At 52.0% G+C, this 25,605-nt stretch overlaps 1 protein-coding gene across 4 annotated transcripts; it reads left to right on the top strand.

The window, feature by feature from the left end:
• The first annotated feature begins 1,781 nt into the window (after window positions 1-1,781).
• Window positions 1,782-22,072, top strand: MLLT6 (MLLT6, PHD finger containing). 4 transcript variants are annotated; one of them, XM_072646246.1, is made up of 20 exons: window positions 1,782-2,347; window positions 3,856-3,935; window positions 4,590-4,644; window positions 4,934-5,043; window positions 6,036-6,139; window positions 6,760-6,853; window positions 7,429-7,560; window positions 8,557-8,655; window positions 11,322-11,535; window positions 12,181-12,786; window positions 13,111-13,292; window positions 13,469-13,577; window positions 14,233-14,299; window positions 14,388-14,536; window positions 14,654-14,854; window positions 14,969-15,057; window positions 15,425-15,777; window positions 16,247-16,337; window positions 16,835-17,314; window positions 17,574-22,072. In XM_072646246.1, the coding sequence occupies exons 1-19, from the start codon at window positions 2,239-2,241 to the stop codon at window positions 17,270-17,272; spliced, it is 3,282 nt and encodes a 1,093-aa protein (XP_072502347.1). In that variant the 5' UTR covers window positions 1,782-2,238; the 3' UTR covers window positions 17,273-17,314; window positions 17,574-22,072. The 4 variants fall into 4 exon arrangements, with proteins under 4 accessions (XP_072502347.1, XP_072502348.1, XP_072502346.1 ...); XM_072646247.1 differs by having other exon boundaries at window positions 16,835-17,161; XM_072646245.1 differs by having other exon boundaries at window positions 16,835-22,072.
• Window positions 22,073-25,605: the final 3,533 nt, after the last annotated feature.

Here is a 25,605-nt window from a genome sequence, read left to right on the forward strand (position 1 = left end):
CTGTACTCTTCCCCCTACCTCAAGCCCCTCTCCCAGTCTGTCCTCCGCCCCTATCTTCCCCTCCTCCTTCCCCCCGGTCCCAGCTCCCCATGCCGACCCCTCCCCCCGCAGGAAGCGCGCCCGGCAACAGGGTCTTTGAAGTACTGCCAGGCAGCCCCCAGCTCCAGGCTGCTCCCCTCCCCCACTGCCCTACCTCCTAGGGGGTGACCTCTGACCCTGGTTACTTAGCCATCCCTTTGGGAGTGCCTCAGGGAGCGGGGTACTGATTACAATCACATATATACCCTCATGTACCATACACACCCTCCCACACACATCCCAGGTTTGGGGGGGTAAACATCTTCGTTTCCCCTTTCAGGCTCAACCATCAGTCCACCAGGGCTGTTACATGTCTATGTCAAATCTGGGAGTTTATCTGAGTCTATGTGTGTCTGAGAATCTGAGTGAGAGGGTCTTCCCTGAGTCCTTGGTGCTGCGTTCAAGTATCTCAAGAGGAGACTATGTGTGTCTATCTGTGAGTATATCTGTGCGTGTGTGTGTTTGGGAATGCATGTGCAGCCTTTCTGTGTTTAATCCTGCCTGTGTCTAGGAGTCTATCTGTCCATCTTTGCATCTCTGCTTCTACCTAGGTATCTGAGGGTGTCTGGGAGTGTCCCTTTGTCCATCGATGTATTTCTGTGTATATGCGCCTGAACATACTTTTGTAGCTAGGCATGGATCTGTGTATGAGTGTGGCCCCTTGTTTGTGGCTGTGCCTGTGCTTATATCCATGTTTGTGAGTATATGTTTTATGAATGAAGGCATTCATTCTAGAATTGTGTCCGTGATTAAAACTGTGAGTCTGAATATCTACTGCCTTTCCTCTATGGATTAGCTAAAAACTTAGATAGATAGACAGACAGACAGACAGATCTCTTTATAGAGAGATCTCTAAAATTTTTCATATAGCTCTTTCTATGTTACAGAGATCTATATGTGAAAAAGTTTAATGTATCTCTATAGTATTACAAAAAGATATCTATATATGAAACTTTTAGCTAATATATCGAAATACATATATATGTACATACATATGGCAGAATCTTGTTTGCACGTAGTTGATTTCATGTTATCAGACATTAATCTTCGAGCTCCTTGAGGGCAGGAACAGTCTTTCATATTTGCATCCCCAGGGCTTGGCACAATACCTAGCACATAGTGGGTGCTTTATATAAATCTTAGCTATGTATAATTATTAGAACAGGCGCTTAATGTTTATTGAACGGGCTGTAGTTATAAGCAATGAGTCTGCTGTGATGATGTCTGTGGGACTGTGTCTGAGTCTATACCTTCCCAAAAATGTGTGCGTTGGGGGGGGAGGGAATATTGGGGGGGCGGGAGAGTGAAGGGTCCCCACCATCCTTGCCCCTAGCCTGGGATCCCAGACTCACAGCATCCCCTTTCCCTGGGCTCCCCCACCTCACCCCACCCCCCGCCCGTCCCTGCTCTAAGTTCTCCCCCAGGGCTGTTATTAAGAGAGACCCGCGACCTAGAGATGTGGAAACCGAGCCCCAAAACTAACAGAAAACAGCCCGGGGCACAGAGCCCGGGACCCACTGAAGGGGACGGCAGAAAGTGGGAAGGGAGGGAGTGCGTGTGCGTGGGGCGGGCAGTGAATTTAAAAAAAAAAAAAAAAAAAAGGAAGAAAGAAACCCTCCCGACCAAGCGAGGCTTTGTTCTCTGAACCTAAGACTTTACCGAGCTCCGCGGCCATGACTGCTGAGACGGGGCGGGGAGGGGGAGCAGGGGGGGCGGGGTGAGGGAGGGGGGGGCCGTGTGCGCCCGGAGGGGGGGGCCGGAGGAGGAGGGAAGGAGGGAGCTATGCCACTCTCAGCCACCCCGGCCTGGCCGGGCTGCCGCTGCTAAGGGGCCTTCTTTAGTTTGGGGCGGGGGGGCCCGGGAGGGGGGGGCAGGGGAGAGCCAGGTTCTGCTTGGGGTGGGGGGGGCGCCCGCCGGGGCATGAGGGCGAGAGCGCAGCGGCGGGGGCGGCCAGAGGGCGAGAGAGCGGAAGAAAAAGAAGAAGAAGAAGAAGAGAAAGAAAAGAAGAGGAGGAGGAGAAGGAGGGGGAGGAGGAGGAGGAGGAGGGGGAGAGGAGCCGAGGAGCCCCCCCTCCCTCCCTCCCTCCCTCCCTGACCCCCCCGCGGCCCCCCCCCAGCGCCCCCCCAGCCCCCCCCCCCCCCCCCGGGAGCTCATGGAAGTATGAAGGAGATGGTAGGAGGTTGTTGCGTGTGTTCGGACGAGCGGGGCTGGGCGGAGAATCCGTTAGTCTACTGCGATGGACACGCGTGTAGCGTCGCTGTCCATCAAGGTAAGAGGGGGAGGGGGCGGGCGAGACCCCCCCCCAGCGGAGGGGGCTGGGGGAGGGGGCAGGGGTCTGCGCCCCCCATCGCCGGGCCGGCGGAGCCCGGCGTCCGCTCCTGGGACTGCCCCGAGTCCGTGGGGACCTACCCCGGCCCCACGCACACACACCTGAAGGGGAAGGGGGGCGGAGGGGGAGACCCCCCCCACCCTCACCCCCACCTCCGGAGGAGGAGGGGGCGACCAGGCTTTGTTTTCTTGCCTATTGTTCCGATCATATTCTTCCCCCCACCCCCACCCCCCAAGTTGAATGAGTTTAGGGGGAGTCCTAGGAAAAGGGTGATTAATGGTGCGCTTCACCCCCGCCACCCCCTTGCCTGCCCCATCCCGACTTTGGGGTGGCCAGAATAAAACTCTTCTTTTCCACCCCCACCCCCGTCTCAGCCCCATTTGGTTCATTTGGTTCTTGCTCCGTGGTGAGAAGGGAGGTCAGAGAGAGTCAACCCTCCCCCCCAAGCTTCCGGATTAGAGAAGGAGGGGGGTACTAGGGAGGTAAGAGAAGGGACTTAGAGCCCTGGGGGTAGAGACTTTAAGGGGTGTGGAGAAGAGGGTGAGACTCGGTAGATGTTTCTAGGGAAAGGTGTGGGACGGTAGATACTGGTTTTGGGAGTTTCCGAAACAGCACATGACTAGATGGTTCAACCCTGGCGGAATTGGGGGGGTGGGGGAGCAGAAGACACCTGGATCTCGGCATCCCCCCCAACCTTACTCCGGGGGGCCCCCTTACCCCCAGTGGATCATGGGGACAGCCCCTGGTGCCCAGGAACTCAGTTGCTGTGGGTGATGGCAGCTCCTCCCCATACTTAGTCTTTTGGCACCTGCCCTTGTAGGTGACTTCTGACCTGTGCTGGCCTGTTAGCTAAAGTGAAGGAGATAGAGGATCTCCTTTTCCTGCTTTTACTAGTTATTTCTGCCCCCCCCCCCCAAAAAAAATAACATACACATGGCAAACCTCAACAAGACTTGTTTGTAGAGTGTAAATAAATATTCCCCTTTTTATGTAGTTTCTGATGACAGGGGAAGAGGGAAGGCTAGGAGGAAATTGTGTGAGGGAGGTCATCTAAAGGTCTAAGGCAAGGACCCAAACTTCCTACCTCCCAGGGCCTACCACTGATTTTAGGAAACGGGGTTGGCTTGTTGTGTGGTTGTGTGATTGTCATGTTATGATGTTGTGTGGTCATGTAGTTGTGTGGTTGTCTGTAACCCCCTTGAAGAATTTCCCAAGGAATTGGTGGAGAATAAGATATGGGAGCCAAGGAGTTTGGCTTCTCCCTATGAAACTGTACCCTCTCTACTCCCTCTGCACCCCCATCCCACCCACAATTCCTATGGGAGTCATTGAGAAAATTGCTTCAAGCCAGCTCTCAAGAGCCCCCTCCCCTTTCCCCCCATTCTGGGGCCCTTGTCCTTAAGGGGACTCTGGGCACTGACTTGACCCTTCCTACCCCACCCCCCAAGCTTGCTATGGCATCGTCCAGGTGCCCACCGGACCCTGGTTCTGCCGGAAATGTGAGTCACAGGAGCGAGCCGCCAGGGTGGTGAGTATGCTCCCCTCACATCTGCTCCCCTGGACCCTCCACCAATTTCCCTGGCAACAAGGCTGAGGCTGAGGCTGGAGAGTCTTGAGTTTAGGTCAAGCCTGGGTTCCTGAGTGCCCATCCCCCAACCCTGTCACTTAGATACCCCAATCCTGAGTGTTTGGGTCCCCTCATGGAGGCCTAGAAATGTAACATTGAGCCCTCCCATCCTTTACACAGACCCGCCTCTGATGATGATTCCTCCACTCCTGACATTAAGCACTCACCTCTCTGACACTCAGTCTCCATCTCTGACACTGAGCACCCACATCCCTGACACTGAGCTCCCAACACCCCACATTGAGCCCTTCCTTCCCTGACATTGACTGAGCCTCCTCATAATAGACACTGAGTCCCTACATCACTCCAGATGAACCTCCATTTCTCACTCTGATTCTCCTATCCTTGACACTGAACACAGAGCTCCTTTTAATGACACTGTTTTTATCCCCAGCACTTAGTCCCTCAATCCCCAGAGTTGGGGGCCTTTTAAACTTCCTTTCAATGGAGCCAGGGAGTGCTCAGCAGACATCCTCCCAGGTCCTCCCTTCTCCCCTGGCCATATTTTAAATGCCCTCTCTGATCCCTTCTTTATGCCCTGTATTTTTTTTATAGAGGTGTGAGTTATGTCCACACAAAGATGGGGCATTGAAGAGGACGGACAATGGAGGTGAGCCAGGGTGCCCCTCGTACTCAGCCTGGCCAGGCCAGACTTGCTTAGCTCAGCCTGGAGATTTCTAGCCTGGGAGGGGTTGGAGAGGGACTAATTTTTTTTTTTTTTGTGATGCCATGATTTAAATGACATCGGAGTTGTATGAAATGAATGCCAATGAGGACTGGGGGTCTGAGTTTGGTGCTGGGAGTGGAGAGGCTGAGATGGAGGAGAAGGGTCCTGCTGAGATTGAGTGAATACCTGGAGGTCAGGGCTGGTCCCTGAAACTTTGTCTCTTTGCTCACAGGCTGGGCCCATGTGGTGTGTGCCCTCTACATCCCCGAGGTACAGTTTGCCAATGTGCTCACCATGGAACCCATTGTCCTACAATATGTCCCCCATGACCGATTCAACAAGGTCAGTCCTTCTCTCCTTGAACCTTTCAGCTCCCTCTTCATTCACCCTTCTCTATGTCTGTCCCTCTGTCTTCGCCTTCATCCATCCCTCTCTCTACCTTCCACTATTCATCCATCAATTTCTATATCCATCTCACTCCACTCTTCCATCTATCTTTCCACCTCATTCAATTCAGCCCAATCAGCATGTTTTTTTGCAGTTCGTCCCCAGGGCAGGGAAGGGCATTGCTGGAAGATCCCAGCATCCTTCTTCTTGCCTCCCCTCAAACTGTCCCCTTAAACATCCATATGCCTCTAAGACCTAAGCTAGAGAAAATGGGCTCTGGTGGAATTTAGGGGCATATTTTTTTAAGTAGAAATAGCCTAGGACTCAAAATCAGAAGACCCAGAATTAGAATCCTGGTTCTGACCTCTACTGGCTATTTGACCTTGGGCCAGTCATTTAAAAAGCTTGATGCTCTCTAGTCATCTCAGATGTATAACAGAGAATGATCCTTCTGCTGGCTGCCCATTTCACAGGGCAGCTGTAGAAATAAAGCTTTATAAATCTCAAGGAAGGATTGAGATTGTACCTCAGGTATCCTTAATATTGCGGGACAAAAAGATGTCAAGGAATTGGGGGATTGGAGCCTTGGGAGAAAAAAGGGGGAGGGCAATGGACTGGATAGGGGCAGGAGGGTCACATGGAGCCTCAGTGTCCCAGAACAAGGAAAGGGGTGGTTGAGAGAGAGGGCTGCAGAAGGAAGGGGAGAATTAATAATAGCCTAAAGGAGTTTTTGAAATGTTCTCTCATTAGATTCTCACACAATCCTGTGCAGCTAGTGCTGCTATTATCCTCGTTTTACAAATGAGGAAACTGTGTCTCAGAGAGGTTAAATGACTTACCTGGTGTAACATAGTAAGCATCTGAGACTGGACTCGCAAACAAGCCTTCCTGACTCCAAATCCAAGGCTTTATCTTCTAAGACACCATCATTCCATTGCCTTCTCTAGACTTGTTACATCTGTGAGGAGCAGGGCCGGGAGAGCAAGGCAGCCTCAGGAGCCTGCATGACCTGTAACCGACATGGCTGTCGGCAAGCCTTTCATGTCACCTGGTGAGCCATCCCATACCCTATGGTGCCCCAGCCCCCACATGCCCTCTCAGAGCCACATGATGCCCCAGGAGTTTAGGGAGTAGGACGGTAGAGGAAAGATGAAGGATAGAAGTCTGAACTGGATTTTAGCAACTCCCCCCTTCTTTTGCATGCTTATTTGCATACACTTTGGGCAAATCACTTCACTCTCTGGCCTCAGTTTCCACATCTGTTAAGTGAGAAGGTCACAATAAAGGATTTCTGAGGTCCCTTCCAGCCCTAAATCTGTGGTCTTGTCATCCCAAAATAAATTGTTTTGTTTTGTTTTTTTATTTTTCACAAAAAGCATAGCTGGTCTGTTCATTCCAGGTTCTGCCCCTTCAGGGATGGTTAAGATGATGTTCTGCACCCCCCAAATATATATGGATGGCCAGATCCTATATGGACCATTATGAAAATGAGAGACTTGTCTTGTTGACTAGGAATGGGGTAGAAGGCAGAAAAATTTTCCATTACCTATTGTTTCTAATCATTACAAAGATTTGGAAAGGGGAGTAGAGGTAGAGGAAGTGGGGCTGTTGGGGGTTTGCAGCTAGAGCCCTCCATCCTAACTTTCTCTGGGGTTGTGTTGGGGGGCTCAGTGCTCAGATGGCCGGTCTGCTATGTGAGGAAGAGGTCTTAGAAGTAGACAACGTCAAATACTGTGGCTACTGCAAATACCACTTCAGCAAGATGGTGAGTTGGGACAGTTCTTTCCCTTCTCTGCCTGTCCCACTCAGCTTCAGTCCAGCATCCCCACAAGGGCCTTAGCTATACTCCTTTTCCAACAGCCAAGCCATTGATTGAAATGCAGTCCAGTGGAAAGAGCACTGGATTAAAGTCTAGAGGACCCTGGTTCAAATCCCATCCCTCCTTATACCCATATGACCTTGGGCAGGTTCCTTAACCATTCTGTGCCTCAGTTTCCTTCTCTATAAAATGAAGTTAGTTTAGATGGTCTCTAAGGTCCTTCCAGCTCTAAATTCTGTGATCCAACCTAAAGGAAGATTTCTTGGCTTGACAGGGAAAGGTGGGAGGCCAGGGAACTCTTTCTCTGTGGAGGAGAAGTTAGGGATTAGTCATGGAGAATGGTGGAGTTGAAGGAGAAAACATCTTTGGACACCATATAGATCTTTTGACCTATAGGGAGGGGGGGCCCTAAACAGAGACACTTGGCTTAACCTTAATAGTCCTTTCCATGGGCTGGTGAGAGAAGGGTTTGACTAGGACCCCTTAAACAGCCAGCAAATTCCCCTCTACCTCTCCACCAGAAGCCATCGAGGCACTCCAGTGGGGGATCAGGGGGAGGCAACAGTGGCTTCATCGCTGGCCGGAGAAGCCAATCAACCTCACCATCCTCTCAGGAAAAGCATGGCTCCCACCATGAGAGAGGACCAAAGAAGGTATGTTATTGGCATGTCCTGGGCCCCAGTTCTAAAGGAGCGCACCAGGTGGGAGTTCACATCCCCAGGGAAGAAAAGAAGGGTGCTGTATATTGCCACGGGGAGAGAAACAATGGGCATTTGCCACTCCCACCCCAGGGGATGGGATGCCAGGGTGAGGAGAGCTCTGGATTGGGAGAGAGTATCTCTGTTGGAATCCTGGCTCTGCCACGTGACCTTGGGCAAATCACTTAAACAGAAGCACAACCTTTCTGGACCTCAAGTCTCCTCATCTGTGAAATAAAGAGTTTAGATGAGGTGGTTTGACAGTTCTGAGTCCTAGGCCCCTATTCCTGTGATCCAAGTTGATGTGCTCCAAGTTGATGTGCTCCTGGTGGGGGGAAGGGTCCTGGGAGTAGGTCGGTTCCTGTTCCTAAGGTTGCCTTTGTGCCTGCCTCTGTCTTTGTCCTTGGGTCATTCTCTACCCCAACCCCACTCCTACTCCATGGGTTCATGGTTTCTGGGTGGATGCTGGCAGGAGGGGTCCTTTATCTGTTTGTGGGTGTTCCTGGGCCTCAGTTGGTGCACATAGCACTGTGCTACCCTGTGTATCTCCGTGTGTCCCAGTGTGTATGTCCTTGCCAGATTGTGTGTCGAGCTGGGTCGCTGGCATGATAATGGAGCAAGCTATTTTTAGTAGGCAGCAGAGAGAAGGGGGAGGGGCTGGGAATCACTGAGGAACCTATCTGTGCCTCCCCATCCTTGAGAAACCCCGTCCCTGCCCCCAGTCTAGTTTCAGGATGGAAAACATTGGAAGGAAAAAGGAATTGGCAGAAGGACCTCACCCTGGCCCTTTAGGGCTCCTCCCTCAGACTGCCTCTCCCCAGAGAAAGGGACATTTCCCTTTTGTCCACACATTAGCCTAGTACCTGGCCCAGCTCAGTGGCCCCACTCCCTCCCACCCTGGGTCTTCTAAGCCTTCATATACCTCAGTTTGCTCCACTTTTACCTCTGCAGAGTCGTAAGGACAAGGAGCGGCTTAAACAGAAGCACAAGAAGAGGCCTGAGTCTCCCCCCAGAATCCTCACTCCCCCTGTACCCCCCGTCACTGACAAGGTACCAGCTGCTGATGTTTCCCTGGGGAAGGGGAAGGGGAACAGAGAATGGAAGTGAGGGGGGAACAAGGAAAAGCACGGGACCCAGGCATTCTGCCCAACCCCAGTGGCTCAATCAAGCTAGACTTCTAAAAAGGCACAAGACCACATGGACTGCTCATGGAAAGAACCCCGGGTTAGAAGTGAGGAATCCTGGGCTGGTGACCCATATTGGTCATTAACTAGCTGGGTGGCCTTGGGACATTCTACTTCACCTCTCTGGAACTCAATTTCTCAGCCTGTAAAATGAAAGGGTTGAATTAGATGATTTCTGACAGATTTTGTGAGCACTTACCATGGCTGTCGACTGATTGTGCCTCCATGCCCCTGTCCCAGAGAAGGTGGAAGGGGGCACAGGAAACGTCTTATTCTCTCCCCACCTTGTGGACAAAAGAGATGTCAATGACTGTTGTTGAGGCACATTACCCAATTTGCAGGATCATAGAATCATGGAATTAGACCCAGAAGCCATCTTAGAGAACACCTAATCTCTCATTTTACAGATATGGAAACTGAGGCCCAGAGAGAGAAGAGGTGACATGCCAGTACCCTAACCCAGATATCAGAGTCAGGGATGGGAGATCATAAAAATGGTTACCTTGTTTCTTTCCTAGAGGAAGAGCCTGTGAGGTGCCCCTGGAGTAATTAAAAGCCCCCTTCTCAGGCCTTTTTCCTGATAGGATAAAGCCAGACTTTGGAAATTAGCCCCTAAATCCCATTCCCTTGAATGACTCTTCATGCCTCCAGGCAAAGGAAAAGATTTCAAAATGGGTGTCCTGCCCTTCCCCTAAATAACCTCCCTCTTGCCCTTGGCCCCCAGCCCTCTCCCCAAGCCTTCTCATGAAACACCTTAGTTAGCCCCTCTTCCCAATGCCTTGTCCTCTCCAGCTGTGCATAGCTGGGGCCCTGGTGGGTCAGACCTGCCACATAGAGAGATAGAACATCTGGCAAACAGAATTCACTCCTCTCTTCTCTCCTGGGAGTCTCTAATCCTAAAGAGAGGGGCACTTGAAGCCCTGCCCACTCCCACCCCCCACTCCAGCCCACCCCATTCCAACTCCAGGAAGAAACCAAGCAGGGGCCCAGGGGTCTGAGAGGCCCCCTTCATCACTGCCCCTCCCTGACAGGAGGCTGGCAGCGCCAAGGGCAGTTTGGCACACGGTTCGGGTATCAGGTTGCCCCAGTGATGTTGCCATAGTGACTGCCCAAGTTGCCCAGGCATAGTAGCCTTCTCCCTCTCCCCCTTCTTTGTTTGGGGGGTGGGGAGGGAAACTTGGCCAGAGAATTCCTCTCCCTCACTTGTGAGGCTGAGGCCATTTGGCCTAGAGAAACCCAGGGGGATCATAGATTGGGAGTCTGGCATCCCTGCCTCCAGCCCTGTGAAAAGGCCCTCCATCAGACAGAGCTTTGAGGAGAGGAGAGAAGGCAGGGCTGGGCAGAGCTGGGAAGGCTCCTGGCTGGCAGGGATTCAGGCAGATAGGAGCATGCACATAGGTGTCTGTGTGTGGGCTTGCATGAGTGCAAATATGTTTATGCCCACGCACATGTGACATGTCTGCTTGCACATGCGGACGTTCATTTGTACTTCTTTGGAAGCATGTGTCCATAGATGCCTTTATTCCAAATGGCCAGCTGTCCCCTCGTAACCCTCCCTCCCCCATAACTCTCCTTCCCTTCTCTCAGATTAAAGCCACATCTGGCTCACCTCACAACTCCAGCTGTTGTATAGTAGAAAGAGTGAAGATTGTGGCTCTGTCTGGAGAGAGAGGAGGGGGTGTCTTCCTCTTCCCATCCCATTTCTTCTCCCCCATCATCATATTTGGGTGGCTGGCGACTTCCCATGCCCGAAAAGCCCCAGCACCCCAGCCAGCATCTGGAACTTGTAAGGTTCCATCCCATTCTAACATCCTCTGATCTTCTGAGACTCTGAAGTGGCATTCCCATCATCACACTGCTGCCACACCAGGCTCCATCTCAGTCTCAATTTGCTTTGTTTCCACTGATTCTCTGATCCTCAGTGGGACTCTGTGAGTTCCCTTCCCTGGGCCTTCTCACTGACTCCCCAGACATCTCACCAGAGTCTGATAGGACAAGAGAGGTTGGAGGAAGGGAGTGAAGGCAGAGCTGGATGTGGGAATTCTTATGTCTGGGTCAAATTCAGTTGAGAGGAGAGGGCGGGACAGTGCCAACCAATGACAGCCTTCCCCCTAGAGAATTTGGCCTGTACCCCAATGGAGGATGGGGTGGAAGATTGGACTTGGAGTCGGTAAGACCTGAGTTTGAATTCTACCTCAGACACTTAGTAGCTGAGTAACCCTGGGCAAGTCATGTAACTTCTCTAGGCCTCAGTTTCCTCATCTGTAGAATGAACTTGGACTCAGTTCTAAGGCCCCCTCCAGCTCTAAATCTATGATCCTAAGATTCTTTGGACAAAAGTAAAATCGTGCCCAGGACCCTGAGGTTTGGGGTGTAGGAGCACATCTCCCCTCTGATCTCTCCTCCCAGACATTGGGGCAATGGAGCAGTTCCCTTCCTATCCCTCTGCTGTTCCCAGCTGTGGATGGGGGGGTGGTATTCTCCCTGGGGATGTGCCTGGTTCTCAGCCCCACCTCTCTCTTCCCTCTTCAGGGATCCTCTTCCTCTTCCTCCTCCTCTCACCATGAGGGCAGTGCCCGGGAGCCCTCTGAGGGGAGCAGGGATGCCAAAGGGAAAAAGTCTTCCAGCCACAGCCTTAGCCACAAGGGCAAGAAGTTGAGCAGTGGGAAAGGCGTGGCCAGCTTCACCTCTGCCTCCTCCTCCTCCTCCTCTTCCTCCTCTTCTGGAGGACCCTTCCAGCCCACAGGTGAGTGTGGGAGCACTGGAGCCCAGGCTGGTGTCCAGCCCAACTGTACCTTTTAAAGAAAAAAGGATGTGAGACCAAGTGTTCTAGTGGCCAAGGAGCCAGTCTTAGAGTCAGGAAGACCTGAGTTCAAATTCTGCCTCTGATACCTCCTGTGACCCTGTGGAAATCCCTTAACCTTTAGTCAACTAAGCTGTAGAAAAGTGCTGCCCAGCACTGGTGGAGGGAGTTCTCTCATTTGGGAGTTTCCTTTAACCAGTACAATCACAGGTTCCATCTCCATCCCAGCTCTGCTGATTTATACAGCATTTTTATGGTTATATTCAAGAATAAAAAAAACACAGACAACCTCTCCCCTCTCTCTCCCTCAGGGCCCTCCAGCTCCTTTGTCCTCATCAATCCTAGTTCTTCCAAATGATTGGCCACCACCTTAGTCCTTTTCTTCCCCATTTTCTCCTCTGAGTTTCAACTGTGTCAGCCTGGCCCAACTAGGACATATTTCTGTGTGGCCTCTTCCTCGCTGTTCTGTACCTGTCCCTGTCATCACGCAGGCCAGCTTCCACACCCCCCTCTCCCTGGACTATAGTAGCTCCAATATAGGTGTCTTGTATTGTGGCCCTGACCTAAGTCTCCTTTATTTGTCTACAGTTTCCTCCCTCCAAAGCTCCCCAGACTTCTCATCTTTCCCCAAACTGGAGCAGCCTGAAGAGGAGAAGTACCCCAAGACAACACCCCCTGGGCCACCAGCCCCTGTCTCACCTCCCGCCTCCGAGCCCCCCAAGGCTGATGTCTTTGAGCAGAAGGTGGTATTTTCTGGATTTGGCTCCATCATGCGCTTCTCCACATCTGCTGCAGGCACAGCTCGGGCCCGGGTGCCATCTCCAGGAGAGTACAAGGCCCCCCATATTCCCGGGGGAGGCGCTGGGCCTGGGAGCCACAAGCGGATGCCCTCACTGAGTGCTGCCTCAGAGGAGGTGGTAGAGGGCCTGAAGGAGAAGAAACATAAAGGGAGCAAGAAGAATCGACATGGGCCAGGGAGGCCCAAGGGGAGTAGAAACAAGGAGGGAGTGGGAGGGCCTTTGGCACCGCCCCTCCCTGGGGCCCAGCTGGCTGGCTTCACGGCCACAGCAGCCTCACCCTTCTCAGGGGGTTCACTGGTCAGTTCTGGTGTGAACAGTGCGTCTGCTTCCCGGGCCTTTGGACACCAAGCAGCCCTTCCCAGCCTTAGCCTTGAGTCTCCACTGCTTGGGGCAGGTAGGAATCTTCTGCTGTCTCCCCTGGGAGAGATGGGGGCACTAGCATGGGGTGGGGGGAGGGTGGTCTGCTTGTCTGTAATACAATCTAGTGACAAAAAGATACTGAAATTAGGACTGGGGTGGGGGGTCTCAAGTCTGCCCCATCCTTTTTTCTATCCCTCAGTCATACAGGGATTGAACCACAGGGTGACCAGACTCCCATTATAGGAGATGCGTCCAAGTGGGAGGGACACACTTTGACCTTAGGCTGAAGTGGGATTGCTTGGAGCCAACATGAAGGATAAGATGAGCTTTCTCCTGTGTCTGACCCCCTTCCCCATAGGGATCTACACCAGTAACAAGGACCCCATCTCGCATGGTGGTGGGGTCCTTCGGGCTGTGTGCAGCACGCCCCTCTCCTCCAGCCTCTTGGGCCCCACAGGCACCTCATCTCTGCCCCAGCTCAGTCGGTCCCCCTTCGCCAGCACCCTCCCTGCCTCCTCTGCCTCCATCTCCACCACCCAGGTAAGACAGGTGCTATATTCTGTCAAGCCCTCTAAAGTCATCCAACTCCAAAAGATCTATACCCCTGTGATGTCCATGGCCCCTGGGAAACCAGCCCCTGACCCTTCCCTCTCTCCCCGGGACCACAAATTATCCTTTTTGGTGAATCCTGGAAAACTCTGCCTTTCTCCCCTCAGGTATTTTCTTTGGCTGGCTCCACCTTCAGCCTTCCTTCTTCCCACATCTTTGGTACCCCCATGGGCTCTGTGAACTCGCTACTCCCCCAGGCAGAGAACAGCAGAACAGGTATGTGGATGGGTGGGCAGGCAGGACCCTTCCCCCGCCAACAACTCAGCGGGCATGGCTGGGCGGTGAAAGCGTAATCGCCCTGGCTGTTTCTGCTGCGCCCCGAGGTTCGGTTCGCGGAGCGCTCTCCTCGCAGTGCCCCGGGGAGTGATTGTACACTTTACTCGGAAACTGAGGCTTAGAGAAATTGAGTGCTTTGCTCGGGGAGGGAGAAGTGAATCAGGATCCGCACCTCGGCTTTCTGGCCGCGCCCTACGAGGCTCGGTTACCCCGCGGAGCCCACGTGGCCCCGCTCCGCGCCCCCCGCCCCATTCAGGCAGGGAACAAATGGTCTCCGGCTTTCCCGGCTGCAGCTCCGCCTCTGGCCCCGTAGGGGGAGCCCCGGCCCGGGAGTGGCCGGTATCCGATTGGCGGAGAGACACCACCTGTCCCCCCGGGGGGCGGGGCTTTCCCACCTGGGTCCATCCCAAGGCCCGAGCCCACTTCCTGCTGGAAACAAGTCTCGGAGGCCCCGTCAGTGACTCGTTAGGAACTAGTCGGGGGCGCATCTGAGGGCATGTCTCCGGCTCGGGAAGAGCCGGGTTGGGGGAGAGCCGGGGTGCGTGCCCGCGGGGGCGGCCTCGGCGCCGGGCTGAGCCCCCCGCTTCTTTCCTAGAGCCCAGCCTGGAGGACTGCGGCTTCGGCTGCCGGGGCACCTCTCCGCAGGAGAGCCTGTCATCCATGTGAGTCGGGGAGGGGGCCCGGGCGCGGGCCGGGGGCCGGGGGCCCAGGGAGAGGCCCGGCACCAGCGCCTTGTCTGTGCCCCCGCAGGTCCCCCATCAGCAGCCTCCCCGCGCTCTTCGACCAGGCCGCCCCCGCCGCCCCCTGCGCCGGCGGCCAGCTGGATCCCGCGGCCCAGGGCACAGCCAACATGGAGCAGCTGCTGGAGAAACAGGGCAACGGCGAGGCCGGAGTCAATAGTGAGGGGGCCTCACCCTGGGGACGGGAGGGCAGAGGGACCATGCCCCTCCCCGGGCCCTCCCCACCCCAGCTCCCTCGAGGCGAGGCCGCTCCCTGATCTCTCTCCCCCCCTCCAGTTGTGGAAATGCTGAAAGCCCTGCACTCACTGCAGAAGGAGAACCAGAGACTGCAGGAACAGATCATGAGCCTAACAGCAAAGAAGGAGCGGCTCCAGATCCTCAACGTGCAGCTCTCAGTGCCCTTCCCTGTGGTACCTGCTGGGGTGCCTACTGCCAATGGGCCCACCCCCCAGGGTCCCTACTGCCTGCCACCCAACGGTGAGCCCAGAACCCAGGGCCCTCCCAGGCCCCGTGGTAGAGATGGTCTGGTAAGGGAAAGCCGGCAGTGGCCCGCTCTGGATGCTCACTGTCCCTTCTCACTTATCTCCTCAGCTGGTAGCAGTGACTCTTTAAGCACCAGCAAAAGCCCTCCCGGCAAGAACAGCTTTGGCCTGGAGAATTCCCTCTCCATGTCTTCCGAGGTATGGGTGGGGAAGGCCTCGGGCAGAAGGGGACTCACTCTAGGCAGCTCCCCTGGCATGGGGAGGGGTGCCAGGTAGCATTCTTGCTTCTGATGCCCAGTACCCTTTCAGGGACCCCTGGGTGGTGCCCACATTCAACTTGGCCTCCATCACTGGATAGCCTGCCAGTTTGGCCCAGGTTCTCGCCTCCCCTTCCCCTATCCTGGGGGAGGCAGCTGGCTTGATGGAGCCAGTCAGTGGTAGTGGAGCATTCTTGAAGGCTGAAGCTGTTGCTTGGGAAGGAAACAAGTGGCAGTAGGGGATGCCAGCCTTGGCTCAGTGCTGATCCACTTTGCTCTGGCTCTGACCTCGACCTCTCCTCCTCCAGGACCCTCACTCTGGGTGCCCAAGCCGAAGCAGCTCCTCACTGTCCTTCCACAGCACGCCTCCACCCTTGCCCCTCCTGCAGCAGAGTCCAGCTACCCTGCCCCTGGCCCTGCCTGGCCCTCCAGCCCCTCAGCAGCCACAGTCACAAAATGGGCTGGGCCGGGGAGCTGGAGCAGTTGGCTTAGGGACAGTGTCCATGGCTGATGGGCTTCTCGGAGGTCTGGCAGGGGGAGGGACACTGCCCCTCAATGGACTTTTAGGCGGGCTTAATGGGGCTGTGGCCCCCCCAACACCCACCGGCCTAAACCAGGGCAGCGGAACACCAACAATGCAACTACCAGGGGGTCTCAGCAGGTGAGAGGGAGGGAAACCCAGCTTTAGGTAGCTAGTCTAAAGAGAATGAGAGAACATGTCTAAACCACATAGGACCCTCTCCACACCCATCCTAGAGATGTGTTCTCTACACAATTCAAAGAGATAGCCTCTTCCATCTCACAAGCACTTCCACCATTAGAGATTTTTGCCACCCTCCTTCTCCTCTTCCACTTCAGTCTGTTAAGTGTTTCCTCAGCACTGTCTGAGCACTCCCTGTTTCCTGCTTCCTTCCCTGGTCCTGGAAGGGGGAGATGACCCTAAACCCATCTCTTGACATAACTTATATGGTTCCCTCCGGAGGAGAGGCCAGAGGCCTCCCATCCCTCCCCCTTAATGACCTCCTCAGTTTCTGGTCCCGAGGGAGCCCCTCATTTCCTTGGGCAGGGAGGGAGTGTGCCCTGATCTCTCTTTCTTCCCCCCTGCTCCCCATTGCCCCCTTGGCTGGCAGCCTGACGGAACAGCAAAGACACTTCCTCCAGCAGCAAGAACAGCAGCTCCAGCAACTCCAGCAGCTTCTGACCTCGCCCCAGCTGACCCCGGTAACTCAAGCTCAGTCACCCCTCAACCCTGTGAGCACTCCCAGGGCCCACCCCGACTTCCACAGAGATTTGTAGGGAATCATCCAAATACCTCAGGGACTCCCTTTCTGTCCCTCTCCCCTTTCAGTCATGGTATTGCCTGGCAGTGCCCACAGCAGGCAGAACTCCTGCACTGAGGCCAGTGTGGAAAGGGTGCTGATGACTTGGCTGTAAGAGGACTTGAGTTCAAATCCTGGCTCTTCTCCTTTCTAGCTGTATGACCTTGGGTGTATCAATTCCCTTCTCTAGCCTCATTTTCTTTCACTGTAAAATGAGAGAGGGATTCATCCAATGACCTCACATGTCCTTTCCAGCTCTGGATCCATGATCCTGTGACTTTTCAGGTCCTCCCACAATTCTTGATCCTTAGCTTGTAATTGCTGGGCATAAGAATGGGGAAGGGGAGGAAAGTTCAAGAACCAGCCTAGCCCCACCTACCCTGTCCCTTCCCACTCTAGGACCACCAGACTGTGGTGTACCAAATGATCCAGCAGATCCAGCAGAAGCGGGAGCTACAGCGGCTGCAGATGTCTGGAGGCTCCCAGCTCCCCATGGCCAGCCTGCTGGCAGGCGGCACAGCCTCTCTGCTGCCCTCGGGCACCCCTGGTCTCCTGCCCTCAGCAGCTGCCCCACCGCTGCTGCCCGCGGGCTCCTTGGTGGCTCCGGCACTGGGCACTGGCACCACCCTCATGGCGGCAGCGGCAGGCGGGCCCCCTGTCCTCACCGCCCAGACCAACCCTTTCCTCAGCCTCCCTGGGGCGGACAACAGCGGGCAGAAAGGAGGGGTGGGTACCGTGCCCTCTGGGGTCTCCTCTCACCCTTTTCCCCCTGGCACTCTGGAGGGTCGAGTTGTAGCCACAGCAGAAGGAAGCAGGAAGAAAAAGCCAGCAGGGTAGAGAAGTGCCAGCCCAGTGGTCACCTGTCTAGGCCTGGCCCAGGTGGGCTCAGAGGTTGGAGCTTCTCCTCCCTCTTTTCACAGCTCACATTTGGGGTCACAGTTTCCCTTGCTCCTGCTCCAGAGGAGATCTTGGGCAATTCTCTGTGGAATCACAGATCAGCCCAGCTTTCTCTAACTAGAGGCTGGGTGGTTAAAGGGTATCAAAGGGACTGTGGCAGGAAAGGGGACCAGGGTGCACGAGGAGGTGGATGTCACCTCCTGCTAACGCCCCAGTCTTGTCTCCTCTCCTCTCCTTCCAGAGCGGTGACAAAGGATCCTCATGCAACCAGGAAAAAGGCTAAACCAACCCCCTACCCCTCCCTGCCCCAGGGGGGCTTCAGGGGAAGCCCGGCCCCAGAGGGGGCCCAGCCGCGAGCAGGCGCCTGTGCTCAGACACTGGAAAGCCCTGGCATAAAGGAGGTGGAAACGGGTCTCACCCATCCCATGCTGAGATCCTGCCACCAGCCTGGCCAAAGGACTAAGCAGGGTTTTTATCAGGGGGGGAGCCCAGAGAGAGATGAGGCAGAGAGATGAGTCTGTCGCTCCTCCCTCAGTCAGGAGGTTCAGCTCCAACTTATTCGTATCCTTTGCAATTTAATATTTTGAGGCCAGCCCCTCTTCTTCTCTCCTCCCTATCACCTGTCTCCATCCCTCCACATCCCACTTACCCCTTGGCTAGGGATCTAGAAGGAGAGGATAGTCACCTCTGACCCCTGCTAAGGAAAATGCCATACCTACCCCTGGGATGGCACAGGGAATGGAATGATGGAGTGGTTGCCTGGTGAGAATTAAGGTGGGCAGGTGGGAATAATGACTGTGTTGTTTCCAGCAAACACAATAGGATGGCACTTGAGTGGTTTTTGTAGTTGTGGTGATAATGGGGGTTAAATGCTGCCTCCCCTCCCACCCCCATCTATCTGGCCTCCAGCCTGAAGAAGGCTGAAACTCTGTTAGTGGCAGGGGATCCCCAGCCCCCAGCGCCACTGTTTCTAGGCACCATAGGGGAAGGGAGGTGAGCTTGGGGTTTTCCATCTTAATAACGTCAAACGTAGCCCAGCTCACTCCCTTCCACCCAGCCACACCTACTGGGAGGTTCCTCCTGGGGGGGCTGGATGGAAGGGGTTTTGTGTGTGGCCTGGCCCCATCTATCCATCCCACCCACCCCACACTTCTTTGCACTATTAGAACCTATCAGTGGGGGGTGTGCTGTGACAGTGCTGGAGGGCTGGGTCTGTGAGTGAGTATCTGTGTGTATGTGTGTGTTTGGGTGTGTGCATCACTGGACCCTAGGTAGATGGGGTGAGAGGAGAATGGGCACTGGAGGAGGGTGGGGAGAATCAGGCAATGGAGAAAGTGCATGGTAAAGAGGGGAGAATTTTCTGTTTCTGGTCAGTTAAGACAGCAGTTAGAGACCTTGGCTCCTAGGCCACATCTCCCTCTAGCCAGTCTTGACACTTTGGGGGCAAGTGAGATGTTAATAATCAAAAAAACCACTCCAATTTGGAAAGTGACAAGAGGCTAGAGTCTTCAAATCAGGGTAACTGCTGTCTTTCTCTTTCACCTCAGCCCTTCCCTCAAGGTGTTCACCCCAGAGCATCTTCCCCTGTCCCCTTCCCTTGTGTGCTCGCTCTCTGTCTCTCGCTCTCTGTCTCTCTCTCCCCCTCTCTCTCCCCCTCTCTCTCCCTCTCTCCCACACACACACATATATACTAGCGCATAAACACATTAGCACATACATATACACATACATGCACATAGCTGAGGTGGGAGGCCAGGGTCAGCTACAATCCGCTCATTCTGTCTAACTCATCCTAGCCTCTTTGCCCTCTCCGTAGGCTTAGGGGACCCCCCCAGGAATCAGGGCTGGGGGAGGGAAACAAACTGCCCCCTTCCTTCCCTGCACTAACAAACCTGCCCTCCCCTTAGGAGGAAGCTAATAGTAACCAGCTACCCCTCTACCTACCAGCTATTCCTCTTGGGTGGGTGGCCAGGAGGCTCTCCCCCTCCCAGAAAACCAAGGACAGGATGAATTTGAGGGTATTTTGTGGGGGAGATGGAAATTAGAGATGTATGTTTTAGTTGCACTGGGGTGGAGGGGTGTAGATCATGGGGGTGGCATTAGGAAGGGGAGAGAGTCAGGGAGAGAGCCTTTCACACCCATCCTGATATGTGTGCTTTGTCAGTCTCTTTTTGCATGTGTGGTTTCTGTGTTTCTGTTTGGGGGTTTGGTTTTGTTTTGTTTTGTTTTTTAAATAAAGAAGAGGAGATGTATATATTTTTGGCAATGACAGAAGACGTAGCGCAGATATATTTTTGCCCACGCTGCTCAATCGGTTCTTTTCTGATACTGAAAATAATATTAATCCTGTTGATAAGACACAGGGAGCCTGAAGAGGGAGGGGGGACATCCCCCGTGGGCAGTCTCTGAGGCTCGCCAAGAGCTCAGGGGGCAGTGTTGGAAGTCTCAGAAATAATCACTTTTTTATTAATGCTCTACAGGCAGTTAGGGAGAAACGATTAAAAAAATTATCATCTTGTCCTTAATCTATCTAAACTTTTAAACATTTTTACCCCTCAAAAATAGCATCCAGAGATCCTCTGAATTTATGCCGTATGTCACTTTGGAAGGGTTCCCTGGCCCTGTCAGGTATACTCTAGCTGAAGTTAAGGTATTTGGACAGTAAGGGAAATAAATAAAACTATTTCTGAGCTAGGGTAGTTAGGGAGGTTGAGTTGAAGGGGTCACACTTATGTAGTACACTGGGGATGAGGCCTCCTTTCTCAGCCCCTCAGAGCAAGCCTATTCTCATTTGGCCATTCAGCTGTTGGAGGCCCCTTGGGGATTCCTGAGAGCTCCTCTCAGGGCAATGGGAAGGAGCTGAAGACCTGACCCTGGGACTTTTCCTGAGGCACTAGAATCTAGCACTGGGGAACAAGGTTAGATATGAGGAAGGGACTCCCTAGCAAGTTTGGCTTGACCCCCTAGAATGGGGAAGGAGGCAGGGAGGGGTCAGCGTGATTCCGAGGGAGCTGGGGTACCCTGGCATGGAGACAGGAGGAAGGATGAGACCCAGCCCCTCTCACAATTCCAGCCTGCCCTCTGCTCTTCTCCTCCCAGGCTTTCAGATCAGGTAGATTTAATAAGAACAGACTTAGACTGGGGGAGGGGTGGGGGGGGGGGTGGAGAGACAGATTTGTTTAAAGGTAGATATCTCTGTGTCTAGGGGAGGGAAAGGATGTGGTTAGTGGGGGAGGAAGCTGAGTTCGGAGATTGGTGAGAGTGGAAGGGGTACGTGTTATCCCTCCCAGCATTTCATCTGAGCTGGGGTTGGGGGAAGGGGGTGGGGAGGGAGGGAGGGAGGGAGGGAAAGGTGGACTTTGGGTGTCAGACTGTTTCCAGAAAGGGAGGGCAGGCAGGGAAGGGCATGGCATGTGTCTACAGACCTGGTCTGGGGTCCTGGGTGTGTCTGTCTTGGTGTGTGTATGTGTAAGTACTGTGAGGGTGACTGGGAGTGTAGGTCTGTTTCTGTTGTGTGTCCTGTCGGGGTGTCCATGGGTGGATGTGCCTGTGAGAGTTTCTATGTACCCGTGTCTCTGGGCTGGGAGATGGGGGGGAGGGGGGTTTATTGTAGCACTTACTCTTGTTCTTGATCCCATCTGTCACATAAAGAATTATACTTTAGAAGGTTCCCTTCTCCATTCTTCCACCATCCCTCCCCAGCATCATTTTATTCCATGTGTTTTTTTTAGGATTGGAAGTCAGATTTTTCTCTGGCTTCCTAATACACAACGCCCCTCTCCACACACACATACACATACACACACATACCATGTCCTCACTTTGAGGTAGTGAGAGAGCCCCAAAGAGGCGTAAGACTTTCTTCCCACTCAGAGGAGGCCATAAAAGAATTCTGGAAAGAACACCCAGAGCTCGGCCTGGAGACAGGGGCACAAGGGAAGGAAGGGGAGAGGGGGGACAGGTCTTCCTCACCCTGAGCACCTTTTCCCAACCCTGAAAACAAACACGCTGAAAATTCCAACAGCCCACACCGCCCTGCCTTACCCTACCCAGCCTAGCTGTCCAGCATCTTTTGTTCAGGACAAGTGGGGGGCTGTGGAGCAAGTGAGAGAAGGTGGGAAGATGTGATGCCCTCCCCAGTGCCCTTCTCCCAAGACTGTTACAGTTAGAAGGCAATGGGAGGTGACCCCTAAAAGTGATTGATACCTTATTTGGGAAATGAGGGTGAAGTTGAAAGGAAGTAAGGCCCTCTTGGGAACCTTCACTCCCAGATACAGCTGTCTCCACCTTTGCTCCTTCCTGGTTTATTGAAATGTCTGAATGGGAAGTGGGTGGGGTGGAGTGGCTGATCACTGACCTTCTGCCTTGTTCTGTTCCCCTCGCTTTGCCCCAAGATATCTGGGAGATGCCCCCCAAAGAGACCTCCTCTGTTACCCTTTCTTAGGCTGGTGACAGTTGCATCTCAGTCCCATCCTGATTTTTTTTACCCCTTTTCCCAGATTTTTGGAGGAACGGAGGAGGGACAACAGTAGTTTGAAAATTCAGTGGTTTTTGTTTTTGCCCATTTCAGAATCCCCTTTCTTTCCCCAGCCCAAGAGGTAGTGCTTTCCATCACCCCCCTCCTCACCCCATGGTGTGTATAACTCAGATCTTGTATCTTTGTATAACTGATGTTATTTGTACAAAGGGCAGTTCGTAAACAGCACTTGTTCTTTTAATAAAAGAATGTTTTACAAAAAAGAGTGTCTATAACTGATACCATCTTGTCTAATGATACTGATGGGAATTCGCAGTGTGATATGATAGAATGGGCAATCCTCTGGGAATAGGGTAGAACCTGGGTTGGAATCTGGCTTCTGACGTTAACTGAGTGGCCTTGAGCAGGTCATTTCATGGTATAGTAGAAAGAGCCCCGGATTTGGAGTGACAGAAACTGAGTTCAAATCTTTACCCTGCTACTTAATATCCCTGTGAACTGACCTGTTAAATGAGGGCATTGGAGTACATGATCATTTTATATATTTTGAGTTTCAGTGATTATAAAATAAAGGATTTGGACTAGATAAATCCTAAGGTCCCCTCCCAGCTATAAAGCTGATCTGATAATTTTTCCTGGCCCCTATTTCTTCATTTCTATTTTGGAAGTAATAAGGTTGTCAGAAGGTTGATGTCAATGCCATATGAAATTGTCTCTACACATTTTTAGTTGTTGAATTAGATACATTATTAAGGGAGGGTAAGATAGAATGGATCTATGATTCTTATTCCCCCAAAAATGAACACATACTGAAGAGGGAAGGACAGTTAGACTCAGGTCACCAGAGAGCTGTCTCCAGCTGTGCAGATGAATGGAAGGGGGCCAGGCCCCTGGGTTCATGCAGCTGAGGTGGAAGCTGACTGGCAGCAGGGCCTCTATTTCTGTACCCTCACCAAGATCCTGAGAGAGACCCACCCATTGAGCACTTTTTCTTTTCATCCAGTTCAACAAATGTTTATTATTGTCTAGGGTCAGCAAGACATTGTGTTTGCTGGGTTCTGGGGTAGAGGCAGGATGGCATCAGTATTGGTGGTGGCATCAGAGTTTGCCACCTTGGCTCTAGCACATCTTAGCAATGTGGCTACAGGCAAACACTTGTTCTCTCTGAGTTTCTGTTTCTGACTGTAAAACAGTGATATTTGCACTTCCAACCTCACTGGGTTATTGTATGAGGAAAAGAAGGGCTTTCTAAATCTTGAACCTAAGTTATTACACATAGCATTATGTTTTGGGTTTTTGTTGTTTGTTTCTACTTTTCTTTGTAACCTACAGCTTAGAGCTCAGTGCCTCAAATGTGGTGAATGTTTAATAATGCTTGACTTGAATTAGAACTGGAATGAATGGCTGGAAAATGCATTAAGCACTAGGTTCAATTTCAATTCAATAAACATTTATTAAGCATTTACTATGTGCCAGGCACTGTGCTAAGCCCTAGAAATAAAAAAAGCAAAAGACAGCCCCTGCCCTCAAGGAGCTTATAATGGGCGTGAGAAAGAGAAGTAAAAATAATAGGAAATGACATAGCCATGTCGCAAAACCCTAGAGAGGAAAAAAAAGGGGGATCAACAATTCAGAATGTTGTAGAGTACCTAAAAGGGTGACAGAGAAGAAAGAAACCATGGCAGCTAGGTAGTTCAGTGGATAGAGCACCAGTCTTGCAGTCAGAAGGACCTGAATTCAAATTTGGCCCCAGACGCTAGCTGTGTGACCCTGTGCAATTCACTTAACCCAGATTGCCAGAGAGAGAAAAGCTATTAGAGTTGACAATTAAAGAGATCAGACAGTAATTTGGAGAAGTCAAATGAAGAAGATGTTAGAAGTTAGATTGCAGAGGCTTTAGAATTGAATGAGAGGGAAGTGGAGGCATTTTAAGTAGCACCGAATGTAGATGACTTTCTCAAGATGTTGAGGGCAGTACATGGTCATGCCCCTAAACAGAAGCAAACATATTGATCTGACTTCCTTGACTATTGAATGTTAATTTTTAGTATATGTAGTATAATATATAATACAGTATTTAGTACTGAGGGTGGTTAGGTGGTGCAATAGAGTGTTGGGCCTGGGGGTCAACAAGACTCCTTTTCCTGAGTTCAAATCTAGGCTCAGACACTTACTAGCTGTGTAACCCTGGGCAAGTCATTTCACTCTGTCTCTGTTTTCTCATCTGTAAAATGAGCTGGAGAAGGAAATGGCAAACCACTCTAATATCTTTGTCAAAAAAACTCAAAACAACAGAAGTATTAAGTAGATTATCTCCTTGAGGGTAGGGTGGGAGGTCCAGAGTATATTCTAGGAATGGAAGCACTGTGAGCAAAGACAAGAGATAGGAGCAGATAACTTCTCAGCTCAGACTTTAAAGTCATTCATCAAAACACAGGACTGTATACAAGGTAAGCACTTAACACATTCTTTCCTTCTTTCCATCTTATCTTGCTTCCTTCCTCTGTAGCCTCCCTCACATACCACCTTCTACACCAAGCCTTTCCTGATCCCTTGTCCAACCTCCCTAACTACCAAACTTTTAGCTTGTATTTACTGTGTACATACTTATGTAGGTATACTTTGTCTCTCCTGATAGAATGTAAGTTCCTCGAGAGCAGGGGGTAATTATTTCTCTCCTGGTATGTTCATAGGCCTAGTAGAGAATGACTGCTTACCGATTAATTGAAAAAGAGAGGGATGTGTATTACATGAGTTTCTCCTCTGTAAAACAAGATATTTTGGACTAGATGCTCTCTGATGTCCCTTCTAGCCCTGACTTTGAGATTATATGATACATAACTCCATTAATATTGGTATGTTTTCCTATCATTTTCATAGGCTCAGAAGTTCCTCTAGGATACTTCTCATAGTCTCCTACTTCTTTTGCAGTCTCCAACAGTAGAGTCTACCAGTACAGGTGGGAATAGATGTGTCCCAGTCATGTTAATTCCTATAAAAACAAGTGCACTTCTTCTATTTACTCATGTAAAAATACTAGTAAAGTTCTCAGCACTATACACTTTCATATACATAATTTTATACAGGGAGCTAAGTGCCACAATGGATAGAGTGCTGGGCCTAGAGTATGACCCTGGGAAAGTCATCTAACCTCTGTCTACCTCAGTTTCCTCAATTGTAAAATATTGCTAATAATAGCACTTACCTCCCAAGGTGATCATGAGGATCAAATGAGACAGCACATAGGAGAATATGGAACCACTTCTTTCTTTGCTTCCTTCTTTCTTTCCTCCTTACTTCCTCCCAAGGGCATACAGCTGGTGAAAGGAATCCAAATCTTCTCACAAGTAGTTCCTGTTATATTTGAGAATTAATGGGAATATGGAGAAGGTGAACTGAGAAACCAAAGACTTTGATAAGAAAGGATGCAGTATGGGGTGGAAGAAATAACACTAGACTTGAAGTGGATGATGCAAATCTCACCTCTACTACTTATGATAGCTTATGTGACATGGGGCAAGTCACTCCTCCTCCGTAAATTGGAGAGGTTGGATTACATCATTTCTAAGACCTCTTCCACTTCTGTATCCTATTAGCACATTGGATGATGGTCCTATGGAATCCTGTGTTGCCTACAGTCATAGCTTATAGAACTGTAACCCCTACTTAACAGCTTAGCTTCCATTTGCAATGACTTTCCTGTTATCTCCCCTCCAGGATTTCCCTTTCTCTAAAGGCGCAGCCTTCTTTGCTCCCAAATCATAAGAATCTCTCCCATGCCTGAGTGTCCTGATTT

The sequence above is a fragment of the Notamacropus eugenii genome, chromosome 2, assembly GCF_028372415.1.
Source record: "Notamacropus eugenii isolate mMacEug1 chromosome 2, mMacEug1.pri_v2, whole genome shotgun sequence".
NCBI classification, from domain to species: domain Eukaryota; kingdom Metazoa; phylum Chordata; class Mammalia; order Diprotodontia; family Macropodidae; genus Notamacropus; species Notamacropus eugenii.